Genomic DNA, 23819 nt, shown 5'->3' on the forward strand with positions numbered 1-23819 from the left:
TGCTCCTACAGGGTTCAGAAATCAAAAACCACAATTCATTAGCCATTGTGCGTTGGCCAATATGGCATTTTGACTATGCTCCTTCCAATCATCAATCCTAGGCTCCAACAAGGCCATTCACATCACAGCAGCTTGCATACTCTGCTGACCAAATGAAAACAGACCGACGTGCCCAAACCCCCTCCTCTCAGGCTGGGGGCATCGCCTCCGTGTCATCCTCCCTCCTAGTCTGGGGTAGCAGCTGCTACAACCTCTACTTATTGCATCCCCCATTCGTAAGGCTCCTCATATTCTCTAACAATCCCAGACCCTTCTGTATCACTCTTGAGACAGACCTGAAAAAAAAAAAAAAAGAAAAAATCACTTCTCAGACCATCAGAGTGGCTTGCAAGAGCACTTCTCCAAAGAGCTGTGCTAAGCAGCCAGTGGCCGGTAATGGCTTACATCTACTCGGGCAGAAAACACACACACAGCTCTTGGTGCAGCCAGGCACTTAGATACCATGCTCAGCAGTAGGGTTTAGGAACCTGCAGACAAACAAAATAGGAACAGGACCCAAGAGAGACGGACACAGAAGAAATAAAAACAGGAAGTTTAAAACGTTGGATTTGTCTTTGGAAAGGAAGCAACGCTTTGTCACCGTTCTAGATTCCTTATGGAAATGAACTTACAAAACAAGTAACAAGAGCAGCAGGTTTCCATGGCACAGAACAAATGAGCAGCTCAAACAAGGCGGTAGACGAAAAGCTTGAATCTTTTAAGAGATAGAGAACGTGAAGACCAGAAAGGGAAAACGTGCTGCTGGAAAGAATTAAAGATTCGGATTAGCAGACTGACAGGGCAGTCTCTCTTCTGAATTTAAGGTTTGATTTTCCCCTCCAGAGCACAGCAGAAAGCTCCTTTGTGACCCACAGGGCAATCTTTGGAGCCTTCTGCTCCAAACACTCCCCCTGAAACGTGCCAGGAATGCAAACAGAAAAATCCCTGTGCTGTGGAGACCCAGCACCAGCAGGCATCCAATAAAAATGACTATGCCCATTAGTCAATTACAGAGACCAAGAATCTATAGAAATGAGATCGAAAAGAAGTCTTTTCCCAAAATTAAAACCCATGAGATTAATTCTCACCAAAAGCAAGAGTGAGCTAAAGAACAGAAAGAACCCCAAGACAAAAAGGTGACAGGTATCATCAAACAAAACCAATTAAGGAAAAAAATTATACAGCGTAAGCTCCAGCCCTGTAGAAAGTCAGTAATAATGAATGTTACTTTCCATGGAAATATAAATTAGTAAGAGGCACTCAGCAGCACACGTACCTGCACAGAAATAAGGTGCACACCTGGCAAAGGAGCTACCAAAGGAACTTCTAGAAATGCAAAACACTTGAACTCTCTTTATAAAGATGAAGCCTTCCTCTTCAGACACGTCCCAGCCATCTCTAAGCCTCCTCATCTATGTGCAGAGGGACACTCTCCTAACCTGGACACAAGAGCACTAACAATGTACCTTTGAATTCATCCTAAATAAAACCACATGAAGGCAGGTTCTGGATGTCCCACCTCCAGGCTCGAGGAAGCTGCAGCGTATTGTACTGTTCCTCTGCCACCTCTTTTATGACTTCTTGCTGCATGATGAGCCTGGAGAGCACGTAGAGGATTTTTGAAATGAAGTAGTAACTGCAGGAAAACCGAGGTAACTTCTCATCAACTCTTAGCTCATTCACTCTTCATTAAAGACTGAAAAATTACAACATTGAAGATTCACAGTTAATCACCGCCTCGAGGCAAAACACGAATCGTGGCACACACACGGGTAGGCTGACACCGCGATAGGAACCCAGACTTGTATGTCCAGGCACTAGAGTGGATTTCAGCTAAATGCTCTGTATTTCTGAGTTAGTGCAATACCCCAGACTGAACAGGTTTATTATGTTAGGAACCAAGAGCTTACCTAAGGGAAGGTTTTTGAGGATGGAGAAGCACTTCCTGCACGGTCACTCTGACTGTGAAGTAAAATTGCTTTAAGGTGAATTGGCATCAGCTGCACAGAGGTTACGGAACAGACGGGAGGAGGAAGGCATTGGAAATCCATGCTGCAAATGCAGTTTGTCTATATAAATCCCATCCATACAAGGATCCCATTGTCAGTACAACTATGCTTGCAAACCCTTCCTTACGGATACCTGGCGTACCCTCCCCGGCCTGGCTGCGAACAGACTCCTCTTTGCTGGCACAAAGCATCACTTGACATCCACCACTGCCCTTCACCTTCAGGGCAGCTGAAGTAAAAGGCAGAAATCCAAACACTGCAGACATACTCGGATGGAAGGGGCTACACCAGTGCAAGCATGCTCCTTTCTTCTTTATTTTTCTCTCCCCATTAGGTCTGGTCAATTTTATTTGCAATTTCAAAGCTTTTCATCAGCTTTAAAATTCAACTACGAGAAGGAAGATGAGTAGACTTACTCTCAAATAAATCCTATTTCTGATCGACTTTACGGGAGCGAAGGTAGAAACTAAAGAGCAAAAAGACACTTAATGCCATCTGTACCAGCAGCCTTGTTTCTGAAATTTCTCTCTCCTGTTCCAAGGCATTAAATAAATTAATTTATGATTGTGTATAGGTAAAGCCTTACTATATCAAAGCACTAGGAAGTGAAAAATTTGGGAAGAAAGATTTTATCTAAAAGGCATACAAACACAGAAACTGGGGGCACCCCAGAAAAGATGACTACTTACTAGGTTTAGCTCTCTTCTGAGCCAGCAGATGTTTAGATACGTAGCCTCAAAGGGGCCGCTCTACCAGCCAGATTTGGGTGGGATGCTGAGGGGAAACAGCTCACCCCTATGCTAAGTGTCACAGCATTGCAACACTTAAAAATAGCTTTTGGGGAAAGGGACTACGGGAATGACACACAGGACACCAAAGCAGGAAAAGTGGGATTAAAACCAACCAAAAATTAGCCAGACATTTTAGCCATATGGCTCTTCCTCTTCCTAGCAGTCTGATGTGCTAAAGCCAAGCACATGCGCTATGACAGCAGATGGGAACCACACAGCTTTGTTTATGTTTGGGACCTACAGCAAAGGGAACCATGCAAGCTTGAGCAGGGAATATTTACCCAGAGCCAAAGAAACGGGTGTTTTTTTTGAAAATACCCGTCTACACAACTGGGTAGGAGTTATGCTAAAAATCAAACACGCTCACAAGGAGCGCCACCCATATGCACTGCGTGCCTGGTCTGCAATTCCACAGGGCAGCGAGCAGACACTTTACTCAGGTATTTGATTTTTCGTAAGCAACCATGCTAGAAGAACCAGGAGTCCCAGACATGGCTCTCCTCTGTTTGAGGAAACGCCAGCGTCCCTCTGGTTCAGGGCTGCCCAACCAATAGCCTCACATGTTCCCCACTTCTGCCTACCACAGGATTTTACAGTAAGAGCAATTATGCTTTGGACAGAAAGAGCTAATTTCAACCTCTTCTGCTACCTCCCCAAAGCTGCACCTGACCATAACGCATTTTATAAACCTGCCAAACATTTTCCTCTCTTCCACACAGCCAATTTATTTTCCTTCCTCTTCCACACGCTATTTACACTCTTCCAGATAACTTCAGTCCTTGGCCGCCCCGTGGCCCCTATTGCAAAACCTTCTGAAGAAGAGCAGAGGATAACTTTACACGGATTACTCTTCAAAACCAGATCTCAGAGAATCACAAGACAGGACTGGGTCTTTGTCTGCTTTATAGACGAGCAACAAAAACTGCCTTTCATTCAAGCATTAAGCTCATCTCATTCTGCTCCCACACACATCACTTTGTGCCTTTTACTCACCACCATAAGGATTTGCCAGCAAGAGTTTCTGTTTTTACATAAAACTTTTACCTGAGTACATCTACGCTCAACCCCACTTCTCATACGGCTCAGAAGACGGGGGTTCAGGGAGAGGAGGGACTCTGCAGGATGCAGAGGCTCCGGACCACACGTACGGGACCAGCCTGCCCACGCAGCACACACCAGGTCCATCGCACCCCAACTCACATTTCATTGCAGCTGGATGCGGAGATCACACAGCAGGACAGCACACCTTCTCTTTGCGGGCATCTTAAGCTTTCAGCTTCCTTATGAATCCCTTCCATTTTCAGAACTTCTATCAGCCTGCTACTAAACAGAATTCAATAAATAATCCAGTCCCCGTCTTGCTTACACGCCTACCCAACAGCATCTGAACGTGGTAAATGAGCAGTGCCCATTTGTGCTGCTGTAGCATTTTTCCTTTCGAAGTTCTCCAAACTCTTTATAAACATTGACTAATGAATCAGGCAATATTTATCCAACTGCTTGGAAAACAGATACACCTTTTTCTGTTTTAAATGGCACAAATTAATAGCAAGGACTCAATGGCAGAGCCAGGAACAGAAGCTGGGACTCCCAGCTCTTGTAAGAGGGTGTCTCCCTGAGCACGAGTCCCAAAGCACTTGCTCACAAGACCGATCCATCTCTCTGGGACAGTCTGAATCAGATTTATCAATGTGCACTACTGCTCTAGCCATGCTACCAGCTAGCCCAAACTCAGCTAGGGAGCAAGCACTAGGTATTACAGGGAAAAAATAAAAAATGCAAGGTAGCAGAGAGCTCTGTTTAAACCCACAGCCACAAAAAGCAGCTACCAGGCAGGAGACTGTATCTTACCAGACATTAACAACTCAATATTCTGTCATCTCACACCACCTCCCTTCATACAACATCAAACATCTCAACAAGGAATTCCTAATTAAAACACGGAAAGGTGAGAATAAAACACATTCTTGTCACATCATTTGTGGGTCTCTTATTCATAATTAAAATAACTTCATGTTTAATTATGTACAGAGCCACATAGGCTCTCTCTGCACACAGGAGCAAAAAGTGACCGCTCCAATGCTGCGAGCAGCCCCCACCTGCCTGTGTGAACCGATTCAAAGTGCCTATGCGCGAGGCCCTTAGCTGCAAAATCACACACAGAGGCAATCCCAAGTGCACTGCGTTCCCCACAGCCCAGCTCCTGCAAGGCACTTCACCAAGGTAAGCCTCCCTGTGCTGGAAGAGAGGTACCTGGCACGTCCCGGTCCTCTATCACATAAGCCCCGGTGCTCCAGGGACCTCTGTGATCCTGCTGCAGAGCCACAAAGCGAGTGGCAGCCTCCTGAGACCACCCAACCTGGAACTGAAAGCTCAAGCCTAACCTCTGTCTCAGACCACAGACCCAACCAAAGCTGAGGACGGGGAGCGTGGCTCCCACCCGAGCAGCAGCTCAGGCAGGCAGCCGCAGACCTGCCCGCCCCGCTCTGCTGCACGCGGTGCACAACGCACTGCTGGGACGTGGCAATTAATAACCATTTCCATCAGCGGAGCAACGTGTTCTCTTTCTCCTGAATATGAAGGGAGGAAGGGGAATTATAAGAAATAAAACAAAAAACACCAAACCCACAGCCAATAAAGAGAAGAAAAAGACTGCTGTCACCGCCACAGGGAAGCGGAGACACAAACCACAACTCTGCGTGGATGCCAACCTCGCCAGTGCTTAGATCTGAAGGCAAAGAAGTGCGCTACAGTGGGGTGTGAAGCGCAAAGCCAAAATTCCCTGCTAAATATCGCTGCCAAACAAGCCATTCCTTGTCAATATTTGTAAAGCAAATTGAGCCTGGGCTGTAAATATCCCGGCATCTGCATGCAGTTTGCTTCGGCACGAAGACTTGCAGCTAAGCCTCGCAGCATGCTTGTGCTGGGCGAATGGCTTGGGCAGCTCTGGCAGGACTCAGCTGCTCCGAGTCCCTCCGACCGGCCCTTCGTGACGAGTGGCAGCCTCTTGTTATTGTTAGGGCGATGCAGGCAGCGGTTTGCAGCCACCTGTATTAAAAGAAGCCGTAATCAAAGGAAAAAAATCTAAAGGAAAAAAAAAGTTTAAAAGTCACTAAAAAGCTAAGAGACTGATTTCAGAATGCTCTAGAGGTCTAACAAGCAAACCAACCAAAAAACTTGGTTCAGGCTCAAGCCGTGTGTGTGTGTATCAAGACCTCCTCTGCTACCTGCCGGTCTTCCAGCTCCCCTCATCCACGGGACGAGCTCAAGGACTGTCAGGACAACTCTCTGCTGGCGGCAGAGATAGAAGAAAAATCTCAAGTTTTATTTTAAAAATTTTCATTTTTAAAAAACTCAAGTTTTATTTTACAGCAAAAACACCGCGTTTCCCTCCCCATCAAAACCATTTACAAGTTCAGGAGCAGAGACTGAACCATTGAATTAAGTGCCAATACCTGCATGGATTTCAAATGCAAATCCTAAACGCTGAATCTTTCCTTTCCCAACACAGAACTAAAATAAATCCTGGAGATTTATTGCAAGATATTAGCTATTGCTGAGTTGCATTACAGCAGCATCTTGAAGAGCCAAACAGCCTCCTCGTTCCAGGAGCTGCACACACACACACACACCACTTGCACGCACACACACAGAGCAAGCAGCAACACAGAGTCCCACAACACAGAGGCAGCCTAAAACAAAGGGGAAATAAGGGACACAAAGGTAAGGCGACCACTTTGCTGTCACAAACAGAGCTGATTAGAGACTAAGGCCAAGAATCCGGCCCACTACTCTATTCACTAGCCTTCATTACTAACAACCAAAAGCTGCTCATCAGTGCTTTCATTAAAAAAGGAGACTGGCTTTCAGAGACGCACCACATCCCCCTGCAACTTTCCCCTCTTCAGGGTCAACACAATTTATTTGCTGGCTCTTCAGCAGGTGGGAACTGGGACAGGCTTCACCGACCTCCGAGGAGCAGCCCCGCTTCCTGCCAGCTGATGACTTGGAGCGCTCCCCGCCAGTTGGGCAGAGCTGCAAACGTCTGCGCACTTGGACCAGCCCGGCAGGACGCACACAGACGGCAGGAGCACAGGAGCCCGCGGGAGGGAGAGCTGAGCCGTGGCAGGGGGGACCATGAAAGGTTAACCGCCAACAAAAGCGCATTCACTCTGAGTTACCAATGATTTATTCCGGGTCACTGCTGGATGGACAGAGATTGGTTTCTAGAACACGATTTTCAGAGATGACAGATCTGTGCACAGCGCGCAATTTGTTCGCACCCCGGAGATCCACCCAAACGCACAGGTAGCCAGCAACCTGCTCCTCTGCAGAGCAGGAAAGAGAATTTGCCACCTGCAGGCAAAGCCCTCAAGCTGCAGAGGCAGAGAGGCACTGAGATACACTAACTAAAACCACAGGCAATGTGTTATGGGGCAGAACCGCGTGGAAGGCTTTCAGATCTGCGCCCCAGAAAGCGCACACCTATTCATTTCATTCCATCCCACATACGCAACCACTTACAAAAACAAGTTTCCCCGCCTTCACATTAAATATTGTCATGGCCCTACAAGCACAGAGGAAGTTCTTTAAGAGAAAACACATTTTAGTGAGAAACAGAAATGGGTGGACACTTCAAAACCAAGCAGCCCTACAGCACACGCAACGTTTGCCGTCAGAGAAGAACTGCACTGCCCTCCAGCTGAGGCGTAACGTGGGATTATTCCTCGCCCTGCGTGTGGGAAAGCTGGAGCAGTCAGAGTTTCCACGCTACGTGCCCCCCATGAAAGGCGATGCTGCAGAAGGGGTCCCCAGCCTCAGGCTGAAAGCATGCTGTCACAGAAGAAGTGACAACAGCCATAGGGGAAAACCGATGCCCCACCAACGGCCCGAAGGAAGGCAGAGGACGGTAAGATGTGGGCTCCCTGCGGTTATGAACAAGCTGCACAGAGCGATGTGGGTTCGGTTACAGGCAAAAAGCTTCAGAGCTAGCGAAAATGCTAAGTCAGCAACAAAAGCCAGAAGGGGAGGGCAGGGGGAAAAAAAAAGAAAAACAGCATGTCACATACCCACAGTCTATCCAGCTTATAGTACCTCGTCCTTTCACCTCCTGGGCCACGCTGGACAGTAACCTGAGCGAGCTTTCCGCAGCAGCAGCTGGAGTAAAAAAAAAAATAAATCACCAACAGCATTATTACTGCACATAGAAAACCACAGCGGTGCATTCCTTTGTTCTGAAGCACTGCAGTAACATCATCTCTAATTTGAAGAAACCAGTAAGAAGGGGATCAGTAAAATCTTCTGTAAACTAGAAGGAATGCTGGCTACAGCTGAACTTGGGTGGCTCCTTCCCTCCAAACCCCCCCTCAAACAGCACACTGGAGCTCAGACCTCCATGCGCTCCCTGACCTACATTTGCGGAGCTGTACTGTGTCCTCTCCCACAGACCAGCTTCCATCCCCACACTGTCTTTTTCCTGTGGCTGGGCATTAACTGGTTTCTACCACTAATTAGAGCACCTCATTAAGGACTTTCATCAGCTGTAAGGACAAGTCATTCAGTGTGCCTGCCTGCCTCAATTCCGTCCCTGAAATACACATTTAACACCGTGCTGCTATTCTCACAATAACCCTTGGAGAACTCGAACCAACAGTCGTGAGGAGCTCAAAACTATGAGCAGAAAGCACCCAGAGAAGACCCTTCCAAAAAAATGGCTGCATAATAAATAGTCAACTGAGATTTTTATAATGTCCTGACGTGATGATTTTGCAAACCATTTCCATTCCAAAACACTCCCATAAATGGTATTAAAAATAAACAGAGAGGAAAAATGGGACAAGAGCTCAGGAAAGAAAGATACAGATTCAAACAAGCATCAATTCCCCCAAAAGTCTAATAAGAGACTGTTTCCTGCCTCGATAAAACAGAGAAAAAATCCTGGAACTACTTTACCTGCTGCTGCTCCACAGCCAGTTCACCTAACTGAATTTAAGAACGGCTATACTGGGGCAGATCAAATGTCTACGTAGACCAATAACACGCCTCCAACGGTGGAGAAAATGAAGACCCATGGTTTGAGCAGATGAGGAGAGCCAGCAAGTAGTAATAGTTCCCCTCAAATAATTTCTAAGCCTCCACAATTTTTATCTCAACAATCTCCTGAGCCAGAAAGGGCTTTTTTGTATTCAACAGCCTTTGCTTGGGCCCGATGCCATCAGAGCCTCCAGCCCACTCACGTTAGCTCTCAGGAAACTCTCCTACCCCCAGTGCTGGTAACACTCAACCGGCACTTCTCTCCAGCACAGGGATGTAGACAGGCGTGGCAATACTACCTGGGTACTTACAGCAGAACAGATTGAAGAACTCCATTAAAGAAAGAACACAAATTAAACAGACCTGTCCCACAAGACTCACTAGCTGTGCAGCCCTGGCAGGACATCCAGCTGGTAGGATAAACTAAACACCCCCTGTAAACGAGGACATCTGAAACCATTGAATTTTCTGCATGGGACAGGGATACTCATCGAGTTATACTCAGCTGAGAAGCAAAGCCTTTGTTTCAGCAATATAATCGGTTGTTGGCCAATTTCTCATCACAGCTAGGGGATGTATAACTGGGATTAGAACTGCACCTCTATTCTCATATTTTTTTTTCTCCCCTTGCCTTTTTTCTTTACTGGGTGACAGTTATGCAAGAACTTGCTAATCGTGCAAGGATCGCTGTGTGAGGAAGAAACATTAATCCCACAGCCAGCTCTGCAGGCAGTGCTTTAGATTGCTAAAACCAACCAATTAAATAATAAAAACAGAAAAAAAAGTCTCCACAACATACTTTTAGAACGATGCCCATAGGACAACATTTATATGATGAGTATCAGAGCCAAAGTGTTCTGGTTGTGCTACTAAAAATGAAAGCAACCACTACTTAAAGTATTAAGCGTAAAAAGAAAAGTTTCCCTTTAAAAAGCTGAGTAATACAGATGTCTTTTTTTTTAATCTAAAGTGTTCCATTCAAAATCAAAAAGCACTAGGAACTCTTTTCTGATTCACTTTAAACCTGTTACTGCAAAACCATTTGCTTGTTCAAGCACTCAGTTTCCCATTATAACAAAGCGCAAATATTTTTGTAACAGAAATTTTCATATATGTCATTTTAACCATCTTAGAATAAGCCTATCTTTACAAAATAAAGTTAATTCTGCACATTTTTGTCTGCGAAGTTCTCTCATATTGGGGGGTAGGCTTGGGTCACCCCATACCGCTCTGATTTGATAAATTCAGAGCAATTCTACCAACGTCATTGCCTCTGAGATAAAACCTCTGCAACAGGTAAGGAAGAGAGTACCCAACCCACCAAGCAAAATATTATCTTGCACCACTTGTCCTGCAGGAAAGTAAAGGAAGCAACACCACCAAAATAACAATGCATCTGAACAGTATTAAAGAAAATGAATTTAGTAATGCCTTTTTTATTTCCCTGCCAGCCAATGATTTCCATGTCCACAACAGCATTCTGCAGTTGCATATGGAGCTTAAGGTTGCTTCTCCATTTTACATGGTGCCACAAAAAAAGAAAGCACCAAAACAAACAAGGTGACAAATGAGAAAAGGTACAGAAGGAGCAGATCACAGCAAAAGGAAGAGCAAACAGAGACATACAAGCAAGAGTGAACAACTATGAGAGCCTGAGTTAGAGCGAAGACAGCAAAGAAATTTAAGGGGACAGGTGGCATGACGTTAAAATGAGCCATTTTTCTCCCTCTTACACAAGCAGCTCATTTTTTATTTTTATATTTTGTTCATTAGAGTTGAAAGACAACTGTGGGACATCCAAAGCTGTCAAAAGCAAGGACGGATTGATTTCAGTACTGTAACTATCATTAAGCCTTTCAGTGTCACGAGGAAATCAAAGCTTGCAAACTGCTGCGATAAACACACCAGAAAGCTCTGACTGATGGCTTTTACAAGCAGCCATTTTGGAGACAAAACCAGAAGGTACATTTTTGCCAATATGACAGGGCAATTAGGAGACCAAATTAAGAAGCCTCTTCTATCTTGAAGCATCAGGAGTCTCTGCACTAGAGCAAAGGACACAGGTCCTCATGTGCACACAGATGGTTGCAAACACTTGGTGGGCTGAAAGAGCTGTGACGTTCAGAAAAACGAGAGAACTTACCAGATTTGGAATACAGAGCTAGTACGTTATTTCGTGTCCTGAGAAGCTTCTTAAAATCCTTGTGGTCACTTATTTTTTCGATGAGTGGAGACACCTTCAATGAATACCCAAATGGCGGCAGGAATGCCTACAGAAAAACAACGCGAGAAACATTAGTAACAGCTTCCACACTGAAAAACAAAGCACAAACTGCTTTTGAAATTGCCTTGACCTGTATCACAATCTTGAGATGTGCTGCCTCAAATAAACTACTATATTGATTTGATCAGCAAAAACAAAAAAAAAAGCCATACACGTGATTTACTGAAACTGGACCAACACCACCCCTGGCAAGCATTCTGATGTGGAAAGATGAGGTAAACACAACGTCAATAAATGTGTTTTCGGTTAAGAAGTCATCCCCTTTACAAGTTTGTTCCTTAGTCAGATAATCAAATGAAAATTCCTATGTAAATTTAATATACTGTAACAAGAGAAGCAGCAAAATACCACTTCGAAAGCCCTCTTGTTCCTAGATCTCCGAATACTTTGAAAACCCAGCCAAGTACTTTCATACTCCACAGAATGCAGAGAGCACCATGAAAACAAATAACGAACCTAAGCTGACACAGAGCAGACAAATTCTGTTTTTGTTTCCTTTGTCAGTAATTGTGTCCGCATACAGCGCTAACAGCCACCACTAAAAACCCTCTCTCGTCTCAGTTCTGCATCTATGCAAAGAAATCATTTCTTTTGCTGCATCCTTTGGTCTATTTAAATCGCGACTGCTCCAGAGCAGAATTTGTCTTTTACCCTGCCATAAAGTAAAACTAGCAAAATACGACCGTAACCTCAGCTGGGGCCTCCGTTGCTCATTTGTACTGCAATAATCTTCAATAATAATAATAATCTTATCCATCAGGCTACGCTGCCTCCCTTCTGCACAGTAATGAATTCATACTAATGGAATGATTATGGGAAGCTTAGCTGGAGAAATTATCTAGTTTACATTCACCTTACAGTAAAACCTTAACACTTAATTGCTTGGCAAAAAGCTTTAGTTCATTTGCCTAACACACACAAGAGGTTCAACGTTTCCTTAATTATGGGACTAATTTTGATCATGTCTCATTCCAACCGGGCTGTAAAATTTGCGTCCAGGGTAGATGGGGAGAAGAGCGAGCCCGTTCCCCTTGCATCCCGTGTATCACAGACTGCCGCGTGCAAAAACAAGGCACTAAGCCAACCCAAGCCAGAAGACGCAGCCCCAGGCTTAACATTTCATTACAAATTCAGTTATTTGCAAACACCACGTCACTGAGGCACAGAAACAAGATCTGTACCTACGAGCCACGCTTTGCCAGCGCCAGAAGTTTTTTTCACATGCGGAAAGGGTGAGGAGGCGCAAGGGACCAGCGAGCTAGAAGGGCTGTCACCCTGTCACCCTCGGGGCGGGCTTGGGAATTGGAAGTCACCGGAAGATGAACCTACAATGTAAAATACAAAAGCGCGAGAGGCTGAAGAGGCTTAGGGTGAACAAGTCTCCCCACTGCACAGGCAAGAGTCCCACAGATCCGACGGGCTCCCTGCGAGAAGGGAAAAAGCCAGCACACCGCTACCTTCAGCGCAAACGTCCTCGATGCTTTATTTCAACTGACAGATGCTCATTCTTCTAAATCCAGATGTCCAGAGCTCAACCTTCCTACTTCAGGCTGATGAATGTGAATCATTTGTGTATTTTGTGAGATAAATGCATGGTGCTGTCAATCAGAGTAGACAAATATAGTTGTGCTAAGCGAGGTGAGGCAGCCGTTCACACTCACGCTTCAAAATGATTGTAGGCAGGGGCTTTGCAGGAGGGATTAATCTAACATGGACTTCTAAGCAGATCTCTTTAATCCTAAATGTTTTTAAATACCTTCTCTTCACCCCAACTTTTTGCAGTAATCCAAGTATCCTAAAGTTTTATTTCTATCTTGAGTTACAGAAGGCTAAGCCTAACCTTCACTGAAACCAAGGTTGAACACAGATGGAAAAAGTGAAACCGCAGGCTGTTCCCTCGGTTTAGCAAATCACAGTTAAATAAGGATAAGTAGTTATGAGCTCACTGCTGAGAAGAAAGAATTGGAGTACAAAAAAGCTACAAAGGCCACTTTCAACCTGACACCAAATGGTATTATGAACTTTGTGTAAAGCATCCGTACAGCTTTACTGATAGCTTCGAAGCACAAGTATTTCATGTCTTTTCCAGATGGAAAGGCTGTTTAGCCAATTTCAGAGATTTTTTTTTTTCTTATAATGGCAGAGCTATAAACCTTTTGAAAAATTGGATTCTGGAAACAGTGACAGCTTTAACTACTGCTTTGTCTGTGTTGCCACTAACAGAGAACTCGCTGCGCTGGTGGAACTGCAGGCACTTTGAGGGAGAAGCACATTGCATTGCAAATATCCTCCGTTACTTTGCCCAATCTCTCCCTAGGTATCAATGCACGTTATTCATTTTGCTGCAGTTTAACTACAGCACCCTTCTCTGATGCTCTAGTTTAGAGCAAAACCCACTGTGCATCAGCCCTGCAGAATAAACCATTATCTCCCTTTTAATTAAGATTAATGTTGCAGCCTTTCCTGGGTATAAAAACCAGAGCTGAAGGCATCCAGTTGGGCAGAAATGCCCTGACTGCACATCTAAGGCAGCGGCAGCAATATGGGAGGTTATCAGCTGTGCTGAAAAGTTCACTGCCTTCCAACAAGCATTTGCATCGCGCGGTGTTTGCAAACTGATAAGAATTAAGTAGTTCTATGCTCTCCGGCTTTCTCCTGCTGAAATTAAGAAAAGCCCTCTCCAGGAATAAATAAGAGGCCAGTTTCCCATCAAACCTCCCAAAGAACCTGTGCTGGCAGCTCACAGTGACAAGCAGATATTTTCAGCGGGTGCCAGTCCCAGCCACGGGGCTGATGTGCCCTGCCACGAAGCCGAGGCTGTGACGCTCGTATCAGCAGCTACAACCTCAGCTGGGCTGCAGCAGCCTGAAATGAAGAGGGTGGGGAAACCACCTCATGGAAGCAGTTCTGCACTCCTCGCTGAAAGTCAGCATCACACTTGTGCACAGCCCACAGGCAAAGCGGCAGCGAAGACGAGGCTGATTTGCATGTTCTGCGCCGTACGACTGTAATTGTCAGACATGACTCAGGTAGATTTACTCCAGACGTTCTGCCAGAGTCTGCAGGAGAGCTCATCAGCCAGCCGAAGCGAGCACGCTGCTTTTTGTTTCGATCCAGGGCACAAAAGGAGAATAAGCTCCTATTAAAGAAAGAAGAGGTCAAGAAAGGTGACGGTCCCTCCTGGGCAGGAAGGCTCCTCTCGCATGCAGCAGGAAGTGCTACACTCACACATATGGAACTCTATAAATAAGAAGCCAGCAAAACTTTCTTGTCACTTGAGCATCCTAAAGATTTAAAATCTAGTCACAACCACCACTGAGAAGCTAAGGAAGACTCTAAATGCTTCAAGTAAGAGCCTCCTCAAGCAGCTGCCTATCCCGGTCCCCGTTAAAGCCGAAGACATATTAGGACCAACACATGCAGCATCTGCACCATCCCTCCCCAGGGAGGGTTACGTTGAGAAGAAATTGAGGTAAATACAGAGGAAGGTTTGTTTTATTTCACATTGTGTTCACACGGTGCCTAGCAGAACGGGTCCTCATCCACGGCTGGCTCTGAGCGCCATCCCCACTGCAACAGTCACCCGATATCCTTGGATGCAGGAAATTTCTTTAAGGCTTTCAGAAAAAGGCATACACGAGGCAGGCTGCAAAATCCAGATCTGGTACCACTTCTTGTCTGCATATTTTCCCCAGCTCAAGATTTGAATCAGAACACATTTTCACGGTATTTTGTACTGCATAGGTCACACAGCACGCACGTGGTCGCAGTGCCTAATCCAAGCTGCATCACGGATTCTCAGTAAGACGCAGGGGAACCAAACCCCTCGAGACAGCCAGTTCAGAACCACTGAGGTACCGCTATTTGAATACAAGGCACAAAGCCACACGTGCTCTAGCTCCGCCTCTGCTCTTCAAATCAAAGCCTGTATTTAAATATTTAATCTTACCAGCTAGGTGGAAGAAGCCTGAGCAGTCAAAGAGGTGTGATTTCCCTTCTCTTCGCCCACTCTCCAGCAGCTCCTTGCAGAGCTGCTGAGCATCCACAAGCGTTGAAGAGCAGCGCCGCGCTCCACAGCCCCGCTCCGAGCTGCTGCCCGAGGCCCATCTGAGCCTTCAGAAACCCAGAGGCAAAGAGAGTTTCAGGCAAATAACTATTTGCTAATTATACTTCCAGGACTGACACTATGGGAGAATGTGCTCATCCCTCAGGCCATGTTTTCTCAAAATCACCAAGGATCTGAGAAAGTCGGGTTTATTTCTCAAGTTCTTACTCTTCGCCGAATCTTATTTGAGAATGAAAAATGGGAATATCTTTTAAGCAGCCATAAGAACATATTTTCATATTTTACATTTATTATTCGAATTAAATTGGATAAATGCTTAACTGCTGTTCCCACAGAACCAAGCTCAATTTATGCCTTGCTCCCCACAAAAGCTTCACAATGGCATGGTCTCTTGCTAAGGACAAGCAGCACACCTGGAGGAGAAGTTTTTATCAACAGCAATGAAAACACAGTTTTAAAAACAAGAAAATACAAATCATAGTTAAGTACGAAGTAACTATCAGAGGAGTAGCACTGTATACTGGACAGAAAAACTATTTCCTATTCTCTTATTTCCAGCTCAAATGCATGAAATATGTACTTCCCTGGACACAAATTATGCATAAAAATTACAAATAGATACGTGGCTGAAACAGTGCTTCAGTGCCTGAATCCATATGTCAACATTCAACTACACTAACACTTGCATGTATAATTAGGTAGACAATTTGCAGACTGCTTATCAAGAAGAGCTAGGACTGATGTGAACACCGATTCCAGCGCAACTGCTGCTTGGCAGGAGCAGGGTCTTACACTCAAGCACAATTTCAAAAGCCCATTTTCCAGCAACATATTGACTTTGATTTCTGCCTTAGCTTAGTCGCCCACTAATGTCATTCTCATTTTGGGACAACAGCATTCAACCCACCATAAATATGGTCAATGAGTGACCCTGTGCATATGAAACAGATTGTGTCTGACAAGGCAGTTTATGGGAATTTAGCTGAAGACCAGACCTGCCGCAGAATTCCAAGCAGTAACGGAGATCACAAAATTTAATTTCATAGTTCATTTCTCTGGAGGGGGAAGGAACGTTTCACACTCGAAAAAGATGTCTTGCCTGCTACATTAAAATGTGGTGGGGGAAAAAAAAGATAAGAAACCCCAAGAACAAGACCAGACCTCACCTGTCCTTCCCATCTCAGTTCCCAGAACAAAGCCTGTAGGAGGACAGACACTTCACCTGAGGGTGGGTTCGAAGGCACATCCCTGTCCTGCAGTGGTGTCACTCTGTAAACCCACAGACAAGGCAGCGACACAGCAGGTCCTAGGGTGCAGGTAGAGGGCTCGTACTGAACATAACAGCTCCAAGTTATCTCCAGGTGAGAGCAATAGAAGAACAGATGTGTTGCTCCCTTCCCCCCAGTTTGTTCTAGCTTAAAATACACGATGTTCAAATCCAAAGCTCTCATGTTTACAAGAATCACCGTTTGACTGCAGATGTTTTATCTTCCTTTTTCATCATACAAACCGCTCTTGACCTTGTGCAATAATTGCTTGCTTTTCACTCAAGCCCTCCCTCCTCTGCTATTTACATTCAGGGCTGTGCTGCTGTGATCACTGAGCCATTTGTAACAAATGTCTTCCAGGATGGATAGTGATAAGCAGGACAGTCCCCTGATTTCATTCATGATTAATATCTATAATAGCTGTAAAAACATTTTAATCAAACCAGATGAGGGGAGACGGGGTTCTCTCTTTTACCCAAAGGTACCTCGAGGAAGCCTGCTACGAATTGATTATTTGAAGGAAGGGCAAGAGAAAGGGACACGCTTTGCCCTCCGATTTCAGCGGTCACACCTGAAGCCCCTACAATCCCACTGGGACCACACCACAATCTTTTCCTAAGGACAACCACCAGGGTTCCCATACTGCGGCGTGTTGACGGCCGCCAGCACAGAGGCCACCAGACATCACCTGCGATGGGTCCGAAAAGCCGCTCAGAGGAACGCTCCAGCCAACGCAAGCTGCCAGAAGACCGAGAACTTCTGCATGAGGTGACTGACAGCACTCAGGAACCACGTTCTTGCCTGACGGATTCACTTCTGCAGACAGTCCCACTGGACACTTCTGTTCCTTTTCTGTTCGTTTCCCCTTGAGCTCCACGGAAGAACACATTCTTACTCTGTATATAATCCAGATCAATTAATTCTCACCTCAAGCCATACAAGGAATAAAAAAAACAAGAGCTGCTGACGTTTTACTGTGGTGGGTCATGTCTGAAAGAGACAAGTGTCTTATCTTCTGCTCACGAAGGAAGGCAAATTAAAATCCTGACACAGTGTCCTCATATTCTTTAAACTTAGACTGAAGAATGCAACAAATAAGGCATTCAACTTAACGTGGTACTTGCTATGTTCACTTTCCAAATATAGAAGATAGCAAAAATACCATGGCGACGTCAAGATTTGACTAGTCTCTACTGTTCATATTGTTCTTAAACACTGGGTTTTAAGGAACATAAGCTACAGGCATAATAGTCTGTATTAAATGTTGTTGCAAAGCTCCACGTAGCCAATTAATTGTATGGTTTATCTCTGGTTTCCAAATGCTTAGTGAAGGAAAAACCGTGCAACTGTTTGCTAATTAACAACTGACTGTAATAGGGTCAATTACTAATGCTGACAAAGAACTTTCTCCTTATTATGAACACAAAGCTCACTCTCTCCCTTCAAGCCAGGCAATGCTGCAATATATATTAAACAAGCTGTTGATAAAAAAGTATTTCAGGTGTCACTTCTGAACAAGCACATTTAGATAACTTCAGAAACTAAGGGCACGAGGAAAGCATATGCTATAATCCCCCACTAAAAATTGGATTTTGAAGAAGTTTAAAGAACTATCACCTAGCACAAGAAGCAGGTAGAAGATGCTATAAAAGGAAGACAAAGCCACTATTTATGGGACTTAACGAAGAGAGGGCAAAAAATGGCACGTGGAAATCCTTAGCACTTCATAAGGCATTCATTATCTTCAAAGCATTGCACAAATATTAACTAATTAATCCTCAAATTTTTCTGCCAGGTGAGAGGCGAATAAGCTTAATTTAAACAGCTGGAGCAAAAGAAGAGATCTGCAAGAGACAAAACAAAGGCAGCGTCTGAGCAAGCCGACGATCCTAGAGCTGTGCACAACCGCACGCACATGGTATTCCATCCCCCAAAAAATGAAGAGGTGGAGAGAAGGAGGCTATCTGCAACCACTCAGCAAATATGCTACAGGACTATGCACCCAAGCAGGCAGGACCCATGGCAGACGCAAAAAGAGATTACCTCTTATTTTCGTTCTGCAAGCACACAAGGCTCAGCGCTCTCCATGAATGCTACCTGCTACTCCCACCTAGCAAAGCGCCAAAATTTAAGGCCTGCTTTGCTATCACCATTTCCTGTGATTCACAAGCTCAAAATGGTGGCAGGATCAAAGTAAACCGTAACTTACTTCCAGAGCAACCCCATCTCCACCAAGGAATTTAAGGCAACGTTAGGTTCTCCTTTTGGTTCCAACCTGCATTGAGTTTTTCCATTCACAGACCTCCAAAAGCAGCTTTGAAGAAAGGTTAGTCTCAGTACCCCCATTTTACTGAAACGGGGGAACTCAAGGAACCACGTCGCTGAAAAGCAAAAGAAACGGTCAACAACAGAACAAACACAGCGTTCGTGGCCGAGTGCCAACAGCTCTCAGCAGAAACGTCACTGCTGGTGTCCATGCCGTGCTTGCAGCAATGCCCCAGTCCTTCTAAAGGGAATGGGAGTTTCGGCACCGATGCCCATGGATTCAAAATGCCAATCCAAAAGGTACGGAGCTGTGTAACAAAACCAGCCCTGAAAGCCAAGGTTTGCTTTGGGTAGGGCATCTGAGGAGATGGAGCACAGCCCATGCCACAAGTTTTATAAAATCTATATTTAAAGAAGAAGCAGACAAAGCTGGAATAGAGGACAGTAAGGGATTTACTCTCTGCAATGCCATTGCTCCAAGTGCAGCGAGGCACTTCCCAAAGCACCACCTGCAGTACAAACAGTAACAGTGAACGAAGAGGCACTCCTCAACTCAAGCCCAAGGGCCACGACATCTAAAAGAGAAGCAGAGAAGCACCCTGCAGCCTGCCTGCAAACCCACCAGTGAGGCCACCGCAGACACAGCAGGGCTACCTGCAACACACAGGGCGAGCCACGTCCAGCCCCTCAGGTCCATTCCCCTGCTCTCCGGGGCACAGCAGCGACATTACCTGGGACCTGTTCAGATTTCAGGCTCAGGAAGCCTGGCACGTTGCCTTAAAAGCTTTCTTTGAAAGCACCGCGCTTGAATGGCACCAGGGCGAGCAGCCTCGTGCTTCCTGAAGGCTGTAACTTGGCCAAGTTCTCCTGACTCAGTTTCTCTGCTCTCACACCACCACGCAGAGCACTAACTGATCTTTGCCACGTCGGCCTGAGATAACATTCAGGCGGTGCTTGCACAGCAAACGTATCCCAGATGTGCAGTCCTGCTGGAAGCAGCGGCTGGCCTCCGGTAGGGAGAGGACACAGCACCTGACACTTTGGAGGAATACAAATCCCCCTCATTGAAGCAAACTCCTTCCCAGCGCCTCCAACAGCACGTTCAGCCCTTCAAGCACGGGATTTAGTCAACCACTCGACAGACCGAAATAGGGAACTATCTCTGAAGTGAGACCACAATTTCCCTATGACCCTCCAAGTCATTTAAGAAAAAAAACCTTCACGGCAGGCGGAGATGGCCACAAGTCCTTCCTCACGCGCCACAGATTTGCAGCGATGCAGAAGACAACTGAGCATCTTCCCTTGGAAAACCTTGCAGCATTTTGTTCATCCAGCTTTGCAACTTTACTTCGACAAACGCAGGAAGTCTCACAGAGATAAGGACTTCAATTCTCGGAAGCTGCCTCAAATTTTGGGTCCTGTTTTAAAAATGACCCCTGTATTTTAGGAGCACCAAGCATGCAGAGCTCTAGCCGCTATCCCAGGTGCGCTGCTGGCACTCAACACTTCCAGAAGAAAGAAAAAAATAAATAAATCATATTTGGGTACATAAAGAACTAGCTGTGTCAACCTAAACTGTAAACATCAAGAAGGGCAGGGCTACAAAGAAAGACAATGTTCTCATTAACCTCTGTCCCACCAAGCAGCCAGCACTACCTGCACTTTAACTTTGCACACCGAGAACATCCTGATTTAAGCAGCCTCACTGCCTTTGCAAACATTGACTCAAGAAAAAATTAAAAGCAGGTTTTGCAATGTCACAGCTGTAGGCTAGTTTTTTTTTAATCCTGGCATAGAGAGAGTTACATATTTCAAGATGAAAAATCACACCTTCAAGTGCAAGATAATGCAAATTGGAAGAAATAATTTAAACTACTTGTACACAGCAAAGGGGAAAGAATTAGCTGAATCAACAGCTCAATGAAGACATCTGCTCAGCATGCAGCATCACAGAGCAAATAAAATGCTCGGGCAAGTTAAGAAGGGGAAGAGAGAATAATGTGGATAAATTATAATGGCATCATATAATTTCACTGACAATTGCAAGCCTACTCTGCTCGTCTCAAAGGCAACAGGTCTGCAATACAAAAGGTCCAAAGAAGGGTAACTAGAATAGCTAGAAGCAACATATTCACAGGAGGGAAGCCTTATTTCACCTGGAAGAAAGAGATCTCTTCACCTACAAGGAGAACTCACAGCAAAACACTTGCATTAACATAAAATGAATATTACAGTAAATGAAAGTCCTACGGTCTCAGCGGACGCGGAAGGAAACGTTACACATAACTCCCCACGTTTATGCCTCTAAAAGGAGGGAAATTCAGTCCACTTGGTGCACAGCACATGCCCAGCGCAGGCAGCACGCTGCCACAAGGACCGCTGAGCCGAGTACCGGGCGCATCGGAGAGGAGGCACAGGCAGGTGGGGTGGGAAAAGGCACTCCAAGACCTCTCCAGCATTTCAGGAAGAGTTCGCCCTGCCCTCAGTTTCACTTTAACTCTATAAATAAATTAGAGAGGGCTCTGTCTGTGCTGTCAGAGTGGGCTCAGAAGGAGGCAGATGCCGTGCAGCACGCACAGCATTTCTCCAGCCTCCTGCCGAGCCCCAGAGGAAGGGTACCGGGGGCTCTCCGTCCCGCGGCAAGCAGGGGACAATCACCGATGCCACGCTGGGGCTGTGCCGGCGAGATGAGCGCTCCTAGGTCGTGCATTTCAGATCTTGCGTGCTAAGAGAATTCCGATAATTACTCATTAATTATTAACTCTATTTGCCCAGGCAGAAGGACGAGGTGTAGCTCACGCCCCGAAGCCAGAGAGGCAGCACCGCTCGGGCTAAGGGGGGCGACCAGAGGGCGACCAGGACAAGTTCGGCACGGCCGGCAGCCCCCGCGGCCCCGCACCCGGAGCCCCCCTCGCAGCAGCCGGGCTGCGGGAGCCGCACGCTGGGCGGCTGCTGCCCTCGGGCTGCGGGGAGAGGAGGGAAACGGGGAGAAGGGGAGGGAAGGAGGGCGACGAGGGGAAGGGGAGGAGGCGAGGCGCAGCAGGGCGATGCACCCCGGCGGCCCCGTCCCGCTCCCAACTTCGCCCAACTCCTCCCGCCGCGGGGCACGGGGACACCCCCGCGTCCTAGCCCCGTGCCGCCCCGTGCCGCCCCGTCACTCACCGCCATGCCCAGCAGCAGCAGCAGCAGCCCCAGCCCCAGCCCCAGCAGCGGGAGCCGCCCGCGGCGCGCAGCCCCCGCGCCCAGCCCCGCCGCAGCCATCGCCGAGCCCCCGCCGCTGCGGGATGCGGCTGCTGCCACGTCTGGCCGCGCGCGCGCGCGCTCCTGCCGCCCCGCCCCGCCGCCCCCGGGGCATGCTGGGGGTTGTAGGCGCGGCGCCCGGGCGCTGCCAGCTCGGCGCTGAGGGGCTTCTGGAGCTCCTGCTGGGGGGGGGGGCGGGAGAGTCTGGGGAGAGGGGGCGGGTTGTGAGGAGAGGGGGACGAGGGCACGGAAAATAAAGAGAGGGGGACAAGAGTTAAGTGGAAGAGAGGCTAAGGAATGAGGACCTGGTTTCCTCCTCCTCAGCTGTGCCCGCTTGCGAGTGTTAAATCCTGAAGGAGAGTCCTGTGGTCCTCACATGTCTTAAATCCTACAGGAGAGCCCTCCAGTCCTCACACGTCTTAAATCCTAAAGGAGAGCCCTGCGGTCCTCACATGTCTTAAATCCTAAAAGGAGAGCCCTCCTGTCCTCACGTCTTAAATCCTAAAGGAGAGCCCTGCGGTCCTCACATGTCTTAAATCCTAAAAGGAGAGCCCTCCTGTCCTCACGTCTTAAATCCTAAAAGGAGAGCCCTGCAGTCCTCTCACGCCTTAAATCCTAAAGGAGAGCCCTGTGGTCCTCACATGTCTTAAATGCTAAGGGAGAGTCCTGCCTTCCTCTCACACCTTAAATCCTGAAGGAGAGTCCTGTGGTCCTCTCACCCTTAAAACCTATAGGAGAGCCCTGCGGTCCAACAGTGCCAAACTGCAGGGGAATAAATGCAGGGAGCCTGACCTGGATCGGTAATAAACGCAGCGACTCTGACCTGGATCGGTCTGTGTGACCTCCGTTATAACGGCACTGGCTGGCTGCACCCAGGCCAACAACTCAGCCCATGCACCCGTTCGGCACACGCAGCGTCCCCGCTCTGCCTCGCCACGATATCCCGGGTGTCCTCCAGTAATCTGAGCACCAAAGCGGGTCAGAGGTGTTACAACTGGCTTCCCACAACCAGGCGGGATCCTCACCTACAGCCCAGTGGCCGCGTGAAATTCTTCCTTGGCTCAGAAACATCAAAGAGAAATCAAAGGCATCTTTTTGAGTCTGATCCTTGCAGCTGGCTGTCGCCTGGGCATTACACCAAGAGGCTGGCTTCAAGGGAGCAATTTGTAGATCCATACAGCTAACTGATCACTTCAAGCGGTGATCATGAAAACTGAACACCGTTGACATTAACAAGTCCCCTGGTGGAGATGTAATTTTGCAAAGCAGAAATACACATCGAGAAAGTTATTACTATGAGCGTTTACACTTTTGTGGCATCTTTTGCGGTGGAAACAGTGCACGCTTTCCTCAGGCACAGCTGGCTAACCTTTAGCAAACCATTTCACAGTGCTACACCTCGCTTCCCATTTGCGGAAGGCCTCGGTTAGCCTGCCTCCAAATGGGGCTGGCAATCCTTAGCTTCACCTAAAAATGCTGGTGAATGCCTGAGCAGGGCAGCGCAGGAACCGTCAGGAGGTTGGGATGAGGAAGGATGCACAGCCAGAGAAAGACTTAGGAGAGGAAAGGAAAGGCAGGAATCTCTTCATCTACAGTGGAAGGACCCAAAACAATAAAATAATCAGCCTACCAGCAAAAGGCTTTGGATTCCCAGTTGAAGCCCATTTCAAACAAGCGATCAAACCTTCCAGGAACAGGCCACCTCTTCCAGACGCTGCTCACCTCCAGATCACTAGCCCCGAGCTGAAAGGCTTCTGCACACAACTACCCTGACTCATCCGGACCTCTAATCTCAGTTGGATATCCAGGTCCTCAAAGACTGAA

The 23819-nt window shown here is 46.8% G+C and overlaps 1 protein-coding gene across 1 annotated transcript in view; it reads right to left on the bottom strand.

Annotated features, from left to right (window-relative positions):
• PDIA5 (protein disulfide isomerase family A member 5) overlaps positions 1 to 22084 on the bottom strand; it is a 99338-nt gene extending 77254 nt beyond the window's left edge. The window contains exons 1-3 of the mRNA XM_040562170.1: positions 21918 to 22084; positions 11016 to 11142; positions 7909 to 7996 (exon numbers count right to left, since the gene is read on the bottom strand). Of these exons, the coding sequence (XP_040418104.1) occupies positions 7909 to 7996; positions 11016 to 11142; positions 21918 to 22016 (314 nt within the window). The 5' untranslated portion in view covers positions 22017 to 22084. The remainder of the gene's footprint in view (positions 1 to 7908; positions 7997 to 11015; positions 11143 to 21917) is intronic.
• Positions 22085 to 23819: the final 1735 nt, after the last annotated feature.

This window comes from Cygnus olor, chromosome 6 (assembly GCF_009769625.2).
Source record: "Cygnus olor isolate bCygOlo1 chromosome 6, bCygOlo1.pri.v2, whole genome shotgun sequence".
NCBI classification, from domain to species: Eukaryota; Metazoa; Chordata; class Aves; order Anseriformes; family Anatidae; genus Cygnus; species Cygnus olor.